Genomic DNA, 19,392 nt, shown 5'->3' with positions numbered 1-19,392 from the left:
ATAAGTTTTGTTTAATTCTCTCTGCACCACCGTTTACTCCCTCTCTCTCGCACAAGATGTCTGCAGACTGCAGTTCAGTGCGGCTGCTGCGGTAACATTAGTCTCTTTATTATTATTTTCTTTGTCTTTTTTAAAAATGTGTCGTGAAGCCAACAGAAAAGCCCAACTTTTACTTTTAATAAAATCAAACAAAGAGAAATGTTCTACCCTTGTCTTAAGTCAAAAATCAATACTAGAGCAACCTACTTCCTTTTCCAGGTGCTGCAATAAATATGCAGAGGAGAAGAAATCACTCTGCACAAAATCATCTGATAAGTGTTTGATGGTTATTTATTTGTGCTTTAGAACGTAATCACTGCAAATCAATCATGAAGTAAGCCTTATTATCTCTCTGTACAATGACAGATTCAAGTAGCTACAAATCATAAGTAATGCTGGTATACAGCTGGACTGGAGTATGTGATGTTAGCTGTTCACTGAATATGACGTGAAAGCCCCGCCCATTTCTAGCTCTTAATTGTTATGCATTGCTCCCGGGTTGACCCAGGTGAGCTCTGAATTGTCATGACGAGGGAAATACCCACGTAGACTGGCTTGGTTTGAATTTCCAAAAGGAGGGTTGAACCCTGATCAGACAACCCTAGCCCAACCCTGGTAGTTTGTGTGAAAGAGGTATTACTTTGACTTTTAGTGCGCTGCATGCATTTAAACTACATTAAAACGAAAGTGTCCGATATCCAATTTATCTTAACAAAAGCAGTTTTATAAGTGCATATACATATGGGCAGACATACAGTAAATATCCTAAAGCACACACTTTGATGCTTATACACCACAGTAGTCATAAACGCACACTACTGACTCCCAGGTGTCTGATGTAGCAGCTCTATTGTTTTCTGTGTCGCAGCAGGATTCCAGGCTAATCTCTCTACAATAAAAGCAGCTCTTATCCCTTCATACAGGTGGTGTTAATGACTGCTGCTGACTCCTGTAGTCTTCTTCCTGTTGTTAACTCTTATGCCGCGTTCTATTTACCTCGCAACTCGGGTTTTAACGAGGTCAAAGTCGTAAACACGCCCCCCTGACCTCGGATTTACGAGCTCGGAACTCGTACAACCTCGCAGTAGCCCGAGTTCAAAATCCAACATGGCTGCCCCCTGTATCAACAGTTGTGAAAAGCTGCAGTAACATAAAGTTATAAGCACTTCTGTCTTATTTGTGTCACTAAATCAGTCGTTCACACAGGCATGTTCAACTTCTATCTGTGGACATGTTGTTACTCTGTTTGCATGCACAAAAAACGGCGTAATGCATTGTTATCAACTTGTATTGCTAACAATAGCTAACCGGACTAGAGCTAATGAAAACAATGAAAATCCGACTTTTTAAATAGAACGCGTTCAACTCGGGTATGACGTCATTCCCAGCTCCGGCTTCCGAGTTCCAAGGTAAATAGAACGCGGCAATACACTGTGATAAGACCTTGTTAGCTCCCCTCCCCCGACTCTCCCACTGTCACTAGACCTCAGAACCTGGGAACGTGCTATAGGAGGCAGTGGCCAAGCAGCACCTCCAGTTATTTAAACAATGTCCATACTAACGCAGATAAAAGTCCTCCTCCTTTCTTTCTAACCTTCTACCCACACTAAGCTGGTGTAACATACAGCGCAAATGGTCAGTAAACTACAAGAGGGAAAAAAAGAAGAAATAAAAAAAGTGTCTGCATTATTATATTGTTTTTTGTGCACACTCTTTGAACTGATGCGTGGCCTTTTGTAGAGTCATTATGTTAATCCCTCACACTTTGCATATTTGTTGATAACATGACGTTTGATTAGATGAGACTGATCCCCAACGGGAATATGAAATAAATAAAAATAAGAAATGAAAGACACAAAATTCACAAGTTATACACATTAATATAACTAAGGCCATATATATATGCATGTATATAGTGCAAATATACTGTCTATGTGCAGACATAATCAAAATTATATGATAATTTAGAGTGTTTAAAAATCTAGTTAGCGTGCAAGCACGGAATTTTAAACACATAGCTAAAAGTAATGAATAAATGGTAGAAATAGTAAGTTAAAAGTAATGACTAAACAGTTGAAATGATTTGCTAAAAGTAATGAATAAATGGTAGACATAGTTAGCTAAAAGTAATGAATAAATGGTAGAAATAGTAAGTTAATAAACACAATTGCAGGAAACTGTAAAATATCCTTCAGAAAAACCTCCTTTGGCCAGACATCATTCTCTATTAAGGGAGCTAAGGCATGGAATGAGCTGCCCATTGAGCTAAAAGCAATACAGAATAATAAGCTTTTTAAAATTAAACTGAAGAAGTTTTTAATTGATAATCTGACCTGTAGTCAGGGGGGTACAGATGCTTTATGTATTTTAATTGTGGCAATGTTTAATGTTTGTTTTCATGACTGTTTAAAAGCCCTTCTAGGGACAGGCATTGGAAATTAGCAACAGCTATAAATGCTGTGATGCTGTACATTGGAGATTTGTTGCACAAATGTCTATGTCTATTCAAATAAACATGAAATGAAAAAAAGAGTCTGACAGGGCTGTGGGGGGACCTCAGACCAAAAAGGTTGGAAACCACTGGAGTAAGCTATAGTAAATACAGTATAAATAAAAATGTGTATGAACATTTTTATTCAATTTATTTCTAAGAGAATGATTAGTTTTTATAAAACGTTAACCTTGAAGGAGTTTTTTTTCAAAATCCCATGAGGAAGAATCGACACAAACGTTCCCTAATTTAAACCCAATTATCTAAACAACTTATCTAGAGGAAAGCCAGAGTAAATCCATCCAAGATGGCTTCTACAATTGTCCTTTGGACTACTGAACTGTGTGGATGCACAGCTGTGGTAAAGTGGACCTGGGAAGTAGGTCTGCAAGTAATGAATGTTTGCGGTGGTCAGTGTGTGCAATAGCTTAAATATTAAACTTTATTTTCTTAAATGTCCAACTCAACCTGTCTGATTCCTTGTGTCAGATGCTGTGCCATCACCAGATGACAGCAATGAAACCGATTCATACGTCAATAGTGTATTTGTGTGTGTGTGTGTGTGTGTGTGTGTGTGTGTGTGTTGTGTAGGAGCTACAGTGTGGTGAATGTGGAGAAGGGCCAGGTGGAGGTGAAGAGGATGTCCTGTGCAGGCAGCAAGATCAGCTGTCAGATGAAGATGGGTAACGTTCTGTGGTTGGCCACTGAGGTAAATCGCATTCACCATTTTCATTCAAATAAATGTTATTTCTGCTTCACATACCATAGTAGTGGTTCAGTTTATGCTTCAGTATGTAAGATGACCTGGCCATACATCTGGTGTTTGGCCACTCTTTCTGTCAAAAGCCTGTCACACAGAGATTCAACAATACTACCATAAAGAAGGTCCGCCATACTGTTTTTTTACACTGAACCAATCATCACTGCCTCTATGGCTGCCACAAGAATGTTTTTAAACCTGAAACAAAAGCACCGAACTGTTCAGGAGTTTGCTTAACAGCTGAATGTTTGCAAAACAACAAAGCACAGTCAATCTATCTCGCTTGTCTCTTTGCTTTCTCTCTTTCTCTGTGAAGCTGCCTTCAATTGTGGTCAGAAACATCGAGATCTATAAACGATCTGATGGAAAACAATAATTGTGAAAGTCTACATTGGGGGGTTAAAGAACACAACAGTCACACAAATGGGCCGTTTCAGTGACACTCCCCCCGCCGCACAACCCTGCGACAAATTGCCAGAACGCAGCCTAAGTAATCTGATATTTTTAGAATGAAAACGAAACCCTTTGAGGGAGAAGGGGACAGAGTAAAGTGTGTTTGAGGTTGTGTAAGTGCCTTTGGTAAATGGCCATCATGTCAACAAACACAATGGCTACACTCAGAGAACATAGGTCACTCTAAATCCACACATTTTTGTTTTGTTTTGTTTACATTATGATTTATTTAGCTGACACATATTTAAAGCGACTCACCACTTACCTGCTTCAAGTGCTACTAAGATACTCAACACACAGACATGAGATTGATATCCAGCCAAACATCTCAAAGTATGTTTTTGAAAAGAATAGGAACCTCGACAATCCTTATGTTGAAAGTTTCTTGACAGAACATCCTTGAAAATGTAATAATGTAAACATGTATGTCTGGGATTTTACACAAAATGTCTTCATTATTGTAAAATATTTAGCATGTGTTTGTGTGATAGGAGCAGGAGGTTTTCATCTACAGTCTGAAGGACATGTGTCCACTCAGTCAACCCCAGAAACAGTTCTCCTGTCCAGGCGTCATCACCTGCCTGTTCCCTGTTCCAGTAAGAGAACAGGTCAGTTCACGTTTCAACACACACACACACACACACACACACACACACACACACACACACACACACCCCCCCACACCATTCATTATTGCATCAGTCCTGTCAGGTGGAGAAGCAAAAAATTGTATCATTTGTTCACATAAATAAGTAATTTGTTTCCTCAAATTTATACTTAATACAAAAGCAATGCATTGACGTGGTTATACCAAAAACATACTTACTTAGTTTCTGTTTAAATCCTTTAACCTTTAGCCAGGGTCTGCCTGAGGTTCTTGGGGGGAATTGTTGGTTCTTTGTAAATTATAGTGTGGTCTAGACCTACTCTATCTGTAAAGTGTCCTGAGATAACTTCTCTAATGATTTGACACTATAAATAAAATTGTGATATAATGAACAGAGCACATTTCTAATCAAGGCTACCATGTAGCCTGCAGCTCCCACCAGGCTTGGAATTTCGTAATTTTAGGGTCAAGGCCATTTGGCCTTCGGTGTGACAATAAAGTTCGGTGGCACAAAGGCCAATGAATGATTTGGAGCTTACAAATAAACAACTTGAATTTCTGATAAGAAAAAAACAGAGCTATAGCATCTCACTGTCCGCTGCTTTATACTGCTGGGCATTACTGGACTTTACATATTGGTCTTGTTTCTGTAAAAGTTACGTGACGGCATTTGTAGTAAGTCAGACCTATAACATATATGTGACACTTCCAACACAGCTGAACTGAATTGAATGCTGATAGATTAACGTAAAGACTACAGCAGCACATGGTTCAATGCACAGAGAGATTAACTGCGTGGTTTGTTCGCTTGTAATACAGTGGGGCTCGAAAGTTTGGGCACCCCAGGTAAAAATTTGTATTAATGTGCATAAAGAAGCCAAGAAAAGATGGAAAAATCTCCAAAAGGCATCAAATGACAGATTAGACATTCTTATAATATGTCAAAAAAAAGTTAGATTTTATTTCCATCATTTACACTTTCAAAATAACAGAAAACAAAAAATGGCGTCTGCAAAAGTTTGGGCACCCTGCAGAGTTAATACCTTGTACTGCCCCCTTTGGCCAGTATCACAGCTTGGAAACGCTTTTTGTAGCCAGCCAAGAGTCTTTCAGTTCTTGTTTGAGGTATCTTCGCCCATCTTCCTTACAAAAGTCTTCCAGTTCTTTGAGATTTCTGGGCTGTCTGTCACGCACTGCTCTTTTAAGGTCTATCCATAGATTTTCAATTATGTTGAGGTCAGGAGACTGTGAAGGCCATGGCAAAACCTTCAGTTTACGCCTCTTGATGTAATCCACCGTGGATTTTGAGGTGTGTTTAGGATCATTATCCATTTGTAGAAGCCATCCTCTCTTTAACTTCAGCTTTTTCACAGATGGCATCAAGTTAGCGTCCAAAATTTGCTGAAATTTTATTGAATCCATTTTTCCTTCTACTCGTGAAATGTTCCCTGTGCCACTGGCTGCAATACAACCCCAAAGCATGATTGATCCACCCCCCATGCTTAACAGTTGGACAGAGGTTCTTTTCATTAAATTCTGTGCCCTTTCTTCTCCAAACGTGCCTTTGCACATTCCGGCCAAAAAGTTCTATTTTAACCTCATCGGTCCACAGAACTTGTTTCCACAATGCATCAGGCTTGTCTATATGTTCATTTGCAAACTTCAAACGCTGATTTTTGTGGTGAGGACGTAGAAGAGGTTTTCTTCTGATGACTCTTCCATGAAGACCATATTTGTTCAAGTATCTCTTTATAGTGGAATGGTGTACCACAACTCCAGTGTCTGCCAGATCTTTCTGGATAGATTGTGCAGTCAAACGTGGGTTTTGACTTGCTTTTCTCACAATCCTGTGAGCTGTTCTGTCTGATATTTTTCTTGGTCTTCCAGATCTTGCTTTAACTTCCACTGTTCCTGATGACTGCCATTTCTTAATTACATTCCGAACAGAGGATATTGGCATCTGAAAACGCTTTGCTATCTTCTTATAGCCTTCTCCTGCTTTGTGAGCGTCAACTATTTTCAGTTTCAGTTTTCTAGACAACTGCTTAGAAGAACCCATGGTGCTGATTGTTGGGGCAAGGTCAGATGAGTCTGGGCATTTAAAACCTTTGAGATTGACATCACCTGGTCTTTCCAGACGATGATTGAGAACAATCCATGACACTCTCAGGTCTCAGCTTTCCAAAGGGGGCAGTGCATGCTATAAACTCTGCAGGGTGCCCAAACTTTTGCAGACGCCATTTTTTGTTTTCTGTTATTTTGAAAGTGTAAATGATGGAAATAAAATCTAACTTTTTTTGACATATTATAAGAATGTGTAATCTGTCATTTGATGCCCTTTGGAGATTTTTCCATCTTTTCTTGGCTTCTTTATGCACATTAATACAAATGTTTACCTGGGGTGCCGAAACATTCGAGCCCCAAGTACATTGATCACTTAAATATCATCTAAAATTGGTTCATTAAACCAGGTAACATTTGAGTTTTTTTTCATCTCAGAGAAGATGTTTTTACCCTGACGCACTTTGTAAACTTTGATATATACATCCATATCAATAATCAGAACAGCGCTCCCCACTTATATGTTCTGTTTTCATTCATGCCAGCTGCATGGATGAATATATGAATATCCAGCAACACACTTTACATACAGCATGTGAGCAAATGAGAATTCCAACATATCCTCTTATGCGTTATCAGAAATAAAAGAACAGGCAGCAGAATTCTCTAATAATGATACAACTGAATGGATTCCCTCATGCTCACAGTTGTCAATACTTAAGGCTTAAACCGAAGCCTATTTTAAAATCAGTGAAAGAAACACTCTTCATTAATTTCATTACTTTCCAACTCACCGCTGTTTTCCAGTGACACACTACATTTCAAAGATCTTTCAGTGACCTCTAATGTCTGAGTAAAGAAACAACACAAACGGACACTAAGACGTTTTCACACATGAACTCCAGACTACGTCCAAGGAATCAGATCCCAACATAGTCAGAAGTTTTCCTTTCACACGTAGCACACAACAGGAGATTGTCCGTGTCAGATACTGGAAATATTCCTACTGACTATCCAAGTGATTCAGACATTTGCATTCTCCCATACAGCTCTGCTGGGTAAATAATTTTAGGTAAGCAGTGCATGTGTGAAAACAGCTTATGTCTGAATAGTCTATATCCACTACTTTCCACTTCCGGGATTGCTCCAGTGCCCCCCGGATATTCTCCTAAATGTCCCTCTTTTTGGCCGGATGTCCGTTACCTTCCGCTTTTTTATGTTGGAATTTTAGATCTCTGCAGGGTAAATCAGCCAGTAATAACAGTGTGCTAATAGCTTACCTGCCACTCACAATTGCCCTTAAACCTCTCACTGCCAGTATTATTGGCTGTGAGTCTCAGGCACCAAACAATGCATTTGTGGGAAACGTTATTTTATGGTCTGTACTGCTGCTCCCCTCTGATCTGCTGTCCTGTTACCTGGTACCTTTTTGAAGTGTGGTTGGTAGCATCCAGGTGTTAGGAGGGGGGTGGGTGGTGTTGGGACAGGGTTGGGGGATGGACGAGAATGAAATGTGATCATCTTTTTGTGTATAAATCTGTGATTGTCTGGTATTATGGAATGGAGTATCCCTTTTATTAAGCCAGCCAGTAATAACAGTTCATATCACCAAATGTAAAAAAAAAATATATAAAATACTGTGCAGCGATTTTTCATATTACAATGTACTAGCGGGAATTGTCAATGTCACAGTAGTACAGGAAGTAGTCTAAAGAGGTAGGAAACAAGAGTGAACAGGCCTCTGAAACAACATGTAGATGATGGGACACTAAAACCTTTCATTGCAAGAGGGTCTTAGAGTGTAAGATGATTATTACAATGTAAATGTTTCTGACCTGTTAAGAGCCTGGCCAGAGTGTTTGCGGGGATGTCTGATGGCCTGGTGGCAGTGTACAGCTTGGTGGAGGACCTTCCTCTGGAGGGGGAGACGTACCTGTGTTTACACACCCTCAACAAGACGGTGTTTGCTCTAAAGGACTCTGATCCCAGGCAGAGACCCTACCCAGTCAGGACCATTGCACTGGTCAGCAGTGGCTCCCAGGTGAGCAGATGATCAGTCAGGAATGTCATGTTTGATAAGTCACCAACAAGTAGGGCTGGGCGATATAACGATACATATATATATATATATATATTGTTGTCAAAACGATATATTAACATGTCCATCGTATATATGTTTCTACATTCTATAGCAATGTCGAAAAACCACGCCCGAACGGCGTTGCATCAATATTAACATAATTTGGAGGACGCGGTCCTGATCCCTGATTTTGCACTAAAGTTCCTAATAAAATGACACTATACATACACTATATTGTCACGTTTTTTTATTCACACAGGAGTATACAACAATATGCTTTACCACGTGGTTATTTCATATGGACTGTTTATTTATTGATTCACCAGAAAACATGCTATATTATGAAATATATCATTACCCAGATATGCTATGACCTATATATATATGTGTATATGTGTGTGTGTGTGTGTGTGTATGTATATATATATATATATATATATATATATATATGTATGTGTGTATATATATGTGTGTGTGTATATATGTATGTATATATATATATAAATAATATTTTGGCCATATCGCCCAGCCCTACCAAGAGGTTAACCCATAGAGACAGTGTTCTACCAGAGGGGAAAACAACTCTCAGCTATCCGTTGACTTGTACCACTCCGTCCTCACTGTGTTGTCCCTGTCCTTGTCCCTGTCTGTGGTGGTTATCAGTTATGGTTCTCCAATGGTCCGGGCGTGCTGGTCATTGACTGTCTGAGTCTTCGGGCAGTTCAAAGGATGGAGCCCTACAACCCGCCGTCCTCCATCGTATCCATGACAACCAGCTTCAGTCTATGGGGAGAGGAGGCAGTGTGGACCCTGGATGACCACACCAACACCCTGCTGCTCTACCATGCTGCCTCCTACCAGCTCTGTGCCAAGTACAGGTGAGTGGAGCTTTAATGTAAAAGGACTGCCACAGGGTCATATTCTGGAGAACAGTGAATCAGGCTCATGTCGGAGGAATTCTGCCATGCCTTGAAAGTTAACAGAATCTGATATTATTATACATATTATTATTGGCTGATTTTGGCATAGAGACAGAGTGCATTTAAGTCCTGCCCCTACCGGAGGGGAAAACAACTCTCTGTTCTCCATTGACTTGTATTGCGTTTTGGTGCCTCCTCATCAATTTTGCCTGCTAGCAAACAAAAGATGCCTAAAAGCTGCTGTTTGGTGATATGCATGCACTGAGCTTTTAGGAAGAAGAATGGGAAGACTGTGGGATCCTGACACTAAGCTAACGTTATGCCCAATCTTATGTGTGCAGCAAGCATTTTGTATCTAAGTCAAATATCCAAATGCCAGTTTAAGGTTAACAATATATCTGTAAGTTAAGCTGAAGCATTTTGTACACACTATGCAACTTGTTATTATGGTTCCAAGTTTGCTAATACATAGCTTGCATTAGCTTACTAGCAGCTAACTTAGGTAGGCCTACGTTGCTAAAATAATCCTTTAACATGCTTAAATCTCATGTTTCTAGCTAGCTACAGGCACTTTGTTAGCGTTTCAACCCTTAGTAGCATATTGGTGCGCTGATTGTTTTCTCCAGTGGGCGTGGCTTTCCGAGTATGAAGCGATGCGCTCTGTCTCCATATTACGGATATCACAGAAAGAGATCAAAACAAACCCTCTGCGCAGAGAAAGAACTGACATCTGCCGATTCAGACATCTGAAACATAATGCCTCATTAATAACATGTTGAATAAAACAGCACACAGTAAATGGTTATCAGCCCGTATTTGTCTGTATGTTTAAGATCATTTTTTTCTTTTCAGTTTTGATGAGTCAGCAGGAGCTGAGCTTGTTACAGATTTTAATATCCTCGATCATATTGTTTATCCTGCTGTAACATTATTTTCACACAAGTATCGGAAATGTCAGCTGTTTATTCTTATAATATCTGCAGATATAGACTCCGCCATTTTTGTATTAATCTCTACATTGTTTTTTAGTAAAACGCAACATATTATACCTTTTAACTTAGCCAGAAAATCATAATTTTAGCTACAGAGAAAACACTTCTTTTCTCTGGATTCCTTATGTGTTAAAGACGTTTTGTCTTCCTGGAGAGTATGGAAACATTCCTTATGTGGGTCTGCGAGGCCCATTCATACACTGGGTGTGATACTAAGAAGATATAAAGCTCGTTGATGAATATTTGAAGCAATATTATACCTTTGTTACTTCGGTTTGGCTAGTTAATGCTAATGCTAAGAAAGGTGCACACTACTAACAATGTTGTAGCCTATGCAGTCTTAACCTGTGTGATACAGTACTCACAGCTCTGCTTGTACAGGTGAGCAGGAGAGAAAAGCTGCTCATGCCGGTGCTCAAACACTATTGTTTTGATTTGAGTGGCTGTTTTTGAGATCATGTGGCCTATATGTAGGCTTGTGTGCTGTGTGTGTGTGTGTGTGTGTGTGTGTGTGTGTGTGTGTGTGTGTGTGTGTGTGTTTTGTCTATAACTGCTTTTAACTAATTGCCCCTTGTTGGATTAATAAAGTTGTTGAATTGAACTGAATGTCATGGTTTCAGCTGTGGAGACAGCAATCCTCTTCGGGACGTTTTCGCTGTGCAGAGACCTGTAGGGGTTGCCATGGTGACAACCACTGAACTCAAGCCCACGGACCAAGAAGAGAAGGTGGAGTGGACTGAGGGAGAAGTGACATTGATCTACAGTGAGGAGGCGGGCACTCAGATCATCCAGCACCAGGATTCACTGACCGAATACTGCTCCATATCATCCAACTGCTCCCTGGAGCCGCTGGGGTCAGACTGTTCCAGCACTGCAGGCCTCGCCTCATTAGCCAGCCACAGCAGTGTGCCACTGCCAGCAGAGGACCAGGACCAGCAGGCATCCACCCTGCCGACACCGCCGCAGCTGCGAGCATTCACTGTGCTGCCAGTGAACGGAACTCTGTGGATCCCCAGGTACAAAACACTACCCGCCTAGCGAACACAACACAAAGACACCGTCTGAAATGAAGAGACAGTGAGACACTGGGAATATGAAGTGAATATGATGCAGTTTTTTCCCGTTAGAGCTTTCCAATTGTGGTCAGAAAGCCCAGGGGAGACACTTTGTTTTCCGTCTCCATCGCCTGGAGACAGTACTCACTCCAAAGCTAATCCCTGTCACTCTCTAACTCGCTCTACCACACTCTCCCCACAACCACACACACACACACACACACACACACACACACACACTATGTACCGGCTCTGCTATTCTCTTAAAGAGATACCTTAGATCGACACAGACACACCATGGCAGAAGTATAAATCCTAACAACAGCCTAGGCTCTGCGTGGAAGTATGTACTGCGTAGTAATACAAATCAGCCTTTATACACACCGTTGCTGTTGTAGCTGACCTGGAACCCGCAGGCGGATTCTTCAGCTCTGGTGTTTCATTTGTGCTAGACATAGTGTTACTAACAGCCAACAGCTAAAAGGTTACAGGCAGAACTCATGCTTGTGAAGTTTGGTTCTGCATTACATGGATCAATCTATATACCATGTGTACCGTGTGCAGATGCGTTCACCGGACGCCTTAGTGGCGAGCAACGGAGAGCGGGCAGTTAATAGGGTTCCCCTGTCAATACACTACACGGTGTGTACATATCACCCGACTAATAAATATGTCCTCTGTGTCTCAAGAGCTCCCACTCGACACTGGACTTCTTTTGGTTCCTCAGCAATACACCTGCCAAGTGTGAAGTCGTCAGTTGTTGAGAAAATCAAAAGACAGACAGGCAGACAGACAGACAGACAGACAGATAAAGACTCCTTTCATTTTAGTTAGATGGTACTGACTAAAATCTCCAGTTTATTTAGCATTTTTGGCAAGATGATGTTGGTTTAAGGTCATTGTTGACGCTCATCATAGTTGGAGAGCGGAGAGCATGCTATAACTCTATACAGTACTTTAATAGTTTTCATCATTATTTATATGACATGTGTGTATCTCCATTTAGTAAAGACTAACATTATTATTCTCTGTGTGTGTGTGTGTGTGTGTGTGTGTGTGTGTGTGTCCGTGTGTGTGTGTGATTGGCAGGCGTGGAGGTGATGTGATGGTCATTGAAATGCAGTCACATGGCGATCAGCTGAGGGGGCGTGTCATCGCTGTCCTCAGTCCACCCGGATGTTCATCTTTGGGGTGAGCTCCTTTCCTGATTTGTTTTGCAGCACATGCTTGAATCAGTAAAACAATTATGATATCAACAATTTATTTATTGAGCCAAAAAAAAAAAACTTTTTACTGTCCCTAGTAACTGTTTTTGAATTGCTAATTTTATTTAGGCCATGGCAATCATTTGTTTATGATCAGGCTTCAGAGCTTCTTTTAGAGCTTTTTTTTTAACCCTTGCACAAGCAGACATTACTTGGGTTTAGTATTCACTCAAGTTTATAGAAACAACACAGTGTCAGCCAAACACTAACACAGATCAGTACATACATGTAAGGTCACTTTACATACAGAGCATCTAGATTAGGGCTGCAACTAACGATTATTTTCATTGTCGCTTTCACCAGCTGATTATTTTCTGGATGTATGGAATTAGTTGTTTGGTCTCTAAAATGTCAGAAAATGGTATAAAATGTGGATCACTGTTTCCCAAAGCCCAAGATGACGTCCTCAAATGTCTTGTCTTGTTTACAACTCAAAGATATTCAGTTTGCTGTCACAGAGGAGAGAAGAAACTAGAAAACATTCACATTGAACAAGCTCCAATCAGAGGATTCAGATGATTAAACACTTATCAAAATAGTTGACTATTAATTTAATATTTTACAAATGATTGATTAATCGATTAATCTTTGCAGCTCTAATCTAGATACAGATACTGGACTGGCCTATTGCTCCTCTCTGCTTAGCTCTTGTGGATCACATGTTGCAGGCTTCCAGCCATAAAGGAAGTCCACTGGTGTGTGCAGCAAATTGTTTTTAGATTCTATTTTATTGCCATTTTATTTTAGGAAGAACTCAGGCACTCAGTTATTTACCCCCCCAGTGTAGCACAAGTTGACTTTATATTTCACAGTTACTGTTTTCCGTCAGATCATTCACGCTTCTGACCACTACTGAAGGCAGCTCCATCTCCCAAAGAAAGATAGAAAAGAGACTGTTGTTGCAGGAAACATTGAGCTTTTATACAAACTCCTGGGCCGTTCAGCGCTTGTGTTTGGGGTTTTAAAACTTTCTCGTGGTAGCTATAGAGGCAGCGATGTTTCCTGTTTCCGCCTCAAACCATAGCTCCAAACACACCGACAAGTCTGATTTCCAGTTACATGATTGGCCACTGCAGCGTGACGTCGGGTTGCGTTTCTCCAAAAGTTGAGTCAGTCTCAACAGGCCCCTGCGTTCTTTTTCAGATCCCCCTTGCACACCGCCGCAGCCGAAACACACTACCCCCATTCAAAATGAATGGACCTGCGTTTTCGTCGGACCGTCTGACGGCTGACACCGTCAGCACTGAAATGAGCTCTTGTTTCAGCTCAAGTTAAGCCCTGGAAAGCCGATGAAGTTTTAGTGATGAAAGCAGAAGGGAGATGATATATAATGTAGACCCGTACCCATAAGCCTGCTCTGCTCCTCCCGGTGTGCAATGCATATAAAACAGGTCAATGTAGATTGTACAGTTACATGTAATCTGGTCTTTGGTTTGAACTCCAGTTTAGAATATAAATGTGTTATTTTGCATCTGCTTTAATATGATGGAATTTTAAACGTTGCTGTGTTTAGTCTGAAATAGGCTTCATCATATTTTAGTTGGTATGAGAATAAAGTCTTCCTAACATGAAAGTCTTAGTGAGTTTTAAATTGGGGTTTCTTCCACCTGCATGTAGCCCAATTTCAGCTACGCTTGAAAGCATTCACCACTGGCCAAGAAGCTCTATATAAATTTACTGATGCAGCTTCAATAAAGCTTAGCAAGATCCTTCATCATATACTTCTGGTGCTCGGCTGAGTCTGTAATTATTTCTCTAAAGAAGGCAGCAGCTGGTCCTTTGCAGAAAGGACTTCTGTGTGAGCTTCCACAAAGAGGCCCGGCCTTTTAGCAACAGGCAATAAAAGGGCCACACAAAACAAGACCCTTAATAAGCAGTTATTACATGGTGCACCTGTAACATAGGCGACACATTGGGGGGTTCATGGCTCAGGTCAAGGGAGGGGTCGTCAGGCCTGCAGGGCTTCATTTATATCACAAAGCTGCTGCTGTGTTGTTCTTCAGCTGTTATGATCAACTAAATACTAAATGCTGCCTTCCCACTCTGATTAAACGGTTTCATTCTATTACAGATGTATATGTACTGTACCCTGAGTTACTATTGATTGTGCCTGTTAGCTCATGTGTGGGCTTATAGAGAGTTCACAGAGCACGGGCTCACCTGTTCCTGGAACCGTGAGGCTGTATATCACAGGACAGGAACTGTAGAGGATAATGATATACCTCAGAAAGATGAAACAACATTGGAAGAAGATAATTCAGGGTTGTTCTGCATGATACATGGGTGGTGGAGCTCAGGACACAGGGTCCCCAGAAGCTCATCTTCCTCCCAGAATACTTTGTGTCACAGCCTTCATAAATTAGAGTGAGTTTAAAAGTAGATTATGTTGTCCTGTTCTTTTAACATTTGTTTTCTTTTCAAGAGAAAGTGCTTTGCATTAGACATTTTAGAGACGAGCAGTGCAGGAATTTAGTTCTTTACCAGTAACTTCACTGCTACCAGTACATTTAGTGTCCTCAGTGGCTTTCCAGGGAACCACTTCCTAGAATTGCCTGCTAGCTTCTAGGAAGATCTAATTACAGTGCACAGAGACGTGCTACTAACTTTAGCTCCTTCCCTGCATTGCATCCCTCTCTCTCTCTCTCATAAATCGATCTGTGTCTTGTGTCCCTCACTTCTCTCCCCTCATCTCTCTCTTTCTCTCAGGATCCTGGAGGAGGCAGCACTAGTGGCAAAGGATACAGTTGTATGTGGCTTTCATAAGGAAAACATGGAGTGGTGCCTGTGTGTCTGGAGGGGCTGGGGCTGCCGCGAGCTGGAAGTCTTCTACCAGTCTTATGAGGAGCTCAGCCGCTTGGAGACCAGTATGAGGAAAAGAAGGTAGCTGTTGTGCTGCGTCGGCGAGGTGCAGAATCGCAGCTCTGTATGGAGCGCGAGCCGAGGGGAATACCCTCCGACAGACTGCCAGTGTTCAGAGCAGGGGGCCGCGGAACGCTGACATCAGGGCAACGTGGGGGGGGGGTCTGCTGTAAGGGCTGAGCCTCCAGCTGTGCACAGTGGTTATGTCCCCTCACTACATACTTCAGTACCAATAATAAGTTAAGGCCTGGAAAATCTGTAATCCCACAGCAGACATGGTAAGCCCTGAAGCTGAGTCACAGATTCAGGTTTACTTCTGCACAGGTTTTAATGTTGGTTGCATTTTCATATTTAGCCAGTTTGGTATGACTGGAATTCAGTTGCAGATGTGGTGGACTGTTTGTGTCTGACTCCAGCTGCTGCAATCCATTGTTTATTTTGTCTGTGTATTTCAGTCTTCCTTCATCAACTTTATGGACCGGCGCATTTTTAAGGGACAAGTATTTTCTTTCCTTTTTTTTAATTAATTGGTGTTGGAGTTTAAATGGTTCTGCTGGAAAACAGCTGTGCTCTAGAAACAACAGCAGGTTGTAGATGTGTGTTTGGCAGTGACACTGACTCAGAACAAAGTGTTCCTCTCTTTAACTGTGTCGTATGAATCTGCATGCCAGTCGCAACTCCAATTGTTACCAGAGTTGCCTGCAAGCAACACACTAACACGTGTGTTCTGTGCAAGCATTATGCAACGGACCAGCGGTTCCCAGCTTTTGCCATCTAACCTAATGCTTTGGCAGGTTCTTATAGATAAAAGACAATTTTATTTTTTTAAATGAAGCTTTAAATCAAGGCTTTAAATCAAGGCACATTGGGTTCCTTGCTCAACTCTGCTCCTCTAGCATCTGTAATACAGTAAAATAGGAAATCATCTGAAACATGTTCTTTGTGTTTTACTTCTCTATTAGGGAGTTGTTTTTATTGTTACTGGTCTGCCTTTCCCTCACAGGGCTCACATTACCCAAGGGATTCACAGGAAATTATGCAGCATGTATTGGACATGATGCACAAGACAGAAGCCGGTGCATGTGCACATTTTACATAATGTAGAAGACAGCATTGCATCATTGATTAAGTTTGTAGTTCCATAGTCTTCTTTATTAAAACAACCCGCGGTGATGAATCCTCTCAGATGCTGTTTGTTTGGCTGGCCTCTAAACGGGTACACCAGCAGCGTTGAGTAATGTTAAACTATGGTACCAGAGGCTTAAAATGATTGCATTTTGAGGTACGTGAGTCATAACCACGAGAACAAATAGTTGTAAATGTGTAATTTACAAAGCACGTATCAAAACAACTTTTTGACACGCCTACAAATCTACCCACGAGCTGACGTGCTGCATGGAAGGGGTACTGGTCCGTAATCCATCAGTCTGACAATGTTTGTAATAGCCTACAATTAACATAAAGAAGTAACTGGGCTTATTGCATTCAAAACAGCTCGACTTAAACACAGAATTGCTCAGTGAGAAAGTTTAAGCTCCACCTTCGAGTCGCTGTCTGTGGCTGTGGCGGGAGAGAGAGAGGCAGACTATAACCAACTGCTAATTGTAAAATGGTCAAATTATTCTACATTATAACACTTTGGGCACTATTGATTATATGCAGAGGGCAAAATGATTGTTCAAATACAATAAATATTGTATATCTGGCAATGCTGTATACCAGTTCTTATTCTGTTGTATCTCTGACAGTAGCTGCTCCAAGAGCGTTTGCTGCCCCCAATGGTCATCACACTTGTCATTTCAAACTGACCTCCACCTTTTAGCACAGGTGTCACCAAATCAGCCAAAGTGAAATCAGATCCCGTTAGGCTTTTACGGTGTGCCAATAGCTTCCCATGGGTAAAATACGTTTGTCTTAGTTCAAATGACAGGGCACTTAAATGTTACTGGTTGATACCAGTCCAGGCTAGTATATTGACAGAAAACACCACCAACACTGATAAAAGAAGTAACAGTGACCAATGGAGCGAAGGCTTTCTACAAGAGGGGGGAGACTTTGGCACTCTATAGGCTAGTTATATAGCCAAACATCAGCCCTCAGTGCTGTCACCAAATGATCGAAAACCCCTGAGAGCCGGGCTTTGACTGAAGCGTTTTTGCTAAACCCTTGTGCTTAGGGACATTTTTGGCTTTTTCATTTTAAAATATTCGATAATTTGGTTTGTTATGCATGTGGCATACATTTTGGCAAGGGTGTGTGTATATATATATATATATATATATTTATTTATATATTTATGAATTTTTTTTGGAGTTTAACCTCAGCTCCTATAATAAGTCTATGATAAACAGTGTAGCCAAAATAATGTCAGACAAAAAAATTATTCCCCCTAGCATTTAGTATACACATTATTATGTGTATACTAAATGTTTGCTAAATTATTGCCAGCCGTGACAGTGACGCTATTATTTGTGTGTGTGTGCCCGTGTGCGTGTGTGTGTGTGTGTGTGCGCGTGTGTGTGTGTGCCCGTGTGCGTGTGTGTGCGTGTGTGTGCGTGTGTGTGTGTGCGTGTGTGTGTGTGGAGTACTTTGCCAGGTGTTTATATTTTCTTCACGAAACATCACAGGTGTGTGTAGTTGAGATCAAGATGAAGGCTGAGTTCGAAGACGGGGGTGTGGTCCGAGCAAAGGCGCCGGATGTGGGGGGGGGGGGGAGGAACCAGGGAAAGCCGCTGCCCCACTTTTCACCCCTGGCCCACTGGTGTGATCCCATCGCAGGATGGTTCTGTGGTTGTTTATTTTTATATTCATAAAACAACAAACTGGCACTTAAAGGGTTAACATTCTACAAATGAATGAATATTTGTGATTCACAGACATTTTTGTCCTCTAGGGACATCAGAGCAACTTTTTGTAAAGATACTGTATGAACAAGGGTTAGTTGTGTGGTTACAATGACAAGCTGTCAGTCACAGTGTAAAGGCTGAGATTCATTACAGGAGACCATTACTCCCCACATGGTTTTACATATTTTTCATAATTTTATCTTTTGTTGTCTTAAAGCGTAACTATCGCCAAAATGCAACCTAGGGTCTTTTTATGAATATGCCCGAGTCAAACTTTCGTTTAAAAGCATAATTAGAACGGAAACGCCACTTTTAAGATTTACTCTTTGACACTGTAAGTGGACGGCGACCGGAAAAACCAACAGCTACAGTGAGTTGTTAAAACCTTTCTTTTTTAGTAAACTCTGTGTACGCAAACAATGTTCTCAATGCTGGAGTTCATGTGTAGAGTCCCTGGTGATACTTTGAGCAAAGTTTCATGTTGTGTCGAGCCTTCTTGGTGTTTTAAAAATTGTGATTTTGATGCTATCATAGTAGTGCCCCTAGCGCTACCATTCAAAAGGCCATTTGACCGAAAACGAGAATACGGTAAATCTTAAAAGTGGCGATTCTGTCCTAAATATGCTTTTAAACGAAAGTTTGACTCGGGTACATTCACAAAAAGACCCTAGGTTGCATTTTGCTGAGAGTTACGCTTTAAATCGACACCTTTGCTTTTCTACAGTGGCCAGTAAAGACTTGTATATTGTCCATAACAGCCTTGTAATGGCAGAGGTTATGTATTTATCAGAATGTACAATGAAAGTGTTTTGCAATAGAGGTAGAGTATATAGATATAATCACTGTAAAATATGGTTCTGAATAAAGTTTTTATGTTAACTCTGTTTCATGTCTGTCCTAATCATTAAGACACATGACGACTCACAAATCCCACATTAATGCTCTGCACACTGTTGGATAGAAG

At 41.0% G+C, this 19,392-nt stretch overlaps 1 protein-coding gene across 3 annotated transcripts in view; it reads left to right on the top strand.

The window, feature by feature from the left end:
• Positions 1 to 17,445, top strand: part of lrrk1 (leucine-rich repeat kinase 1) — a 97,454-nt gene extending 80,009 nt beyond the window's left edge. For all 3 annotated transcript variants that reach the window (XM_078257203.1, XM_078257114.1, XM_078257029.1), the window contains exons 32-38: positions 3,122 to 3,239; positions 4,235 to 4,351; positions 8,255 to 8,452; positions 9,155 to 9,369; positions 11,024 to 11,419; positions 12,548 to 12,649; positions 15,430 to 17,445. In XM_078257203.1, coding sequence (XP_078113329.1) covers positions 3,122 to 3,239; positions 4,235 to 4,351; positions 8,255 to 8,452; positions 9,155 to 9,369; positions 11,024 to 11,419; positions 12,548 to 12,649; positions 15,430 to 15,607 — 1,324 coding nt within the window. In that variant the 3' untranslated portion in view covers positions 15,608 to 17,445. The remainder of the gene's footprint in view (positions 1 to 3,121; positions 3,240 to 4,234; positions 4,352 to 8,254; positions 8,453 to 9,154; positions 9,370 to 11,023; positions 11,420 to 12,547; positions 12,650 to 15,429) is intronic.
• Positions 17,446 to 19,392: the final 1,947 nt, after the last annotated feature.

This window comes from Sander vitreus, chromosome 1, assembly GCF_031162955.1.
Source record: "Sander vitreus isolate 19-12246 chromosome 1, sanVit1, whole genome shotgun sequence".
Taxonomy (NCBI): domain Eukaryota; kingdom Metazoa; phylum Chordata; class Actinopteri; order Perciformes; family Percidae; genus Sander; species Sander vitreus.
The sequence above is the reverse complement of the archived record's forward strand: the minus strand, read 5'-3'. Positions and strand labels throughout refer to the sequence as shown.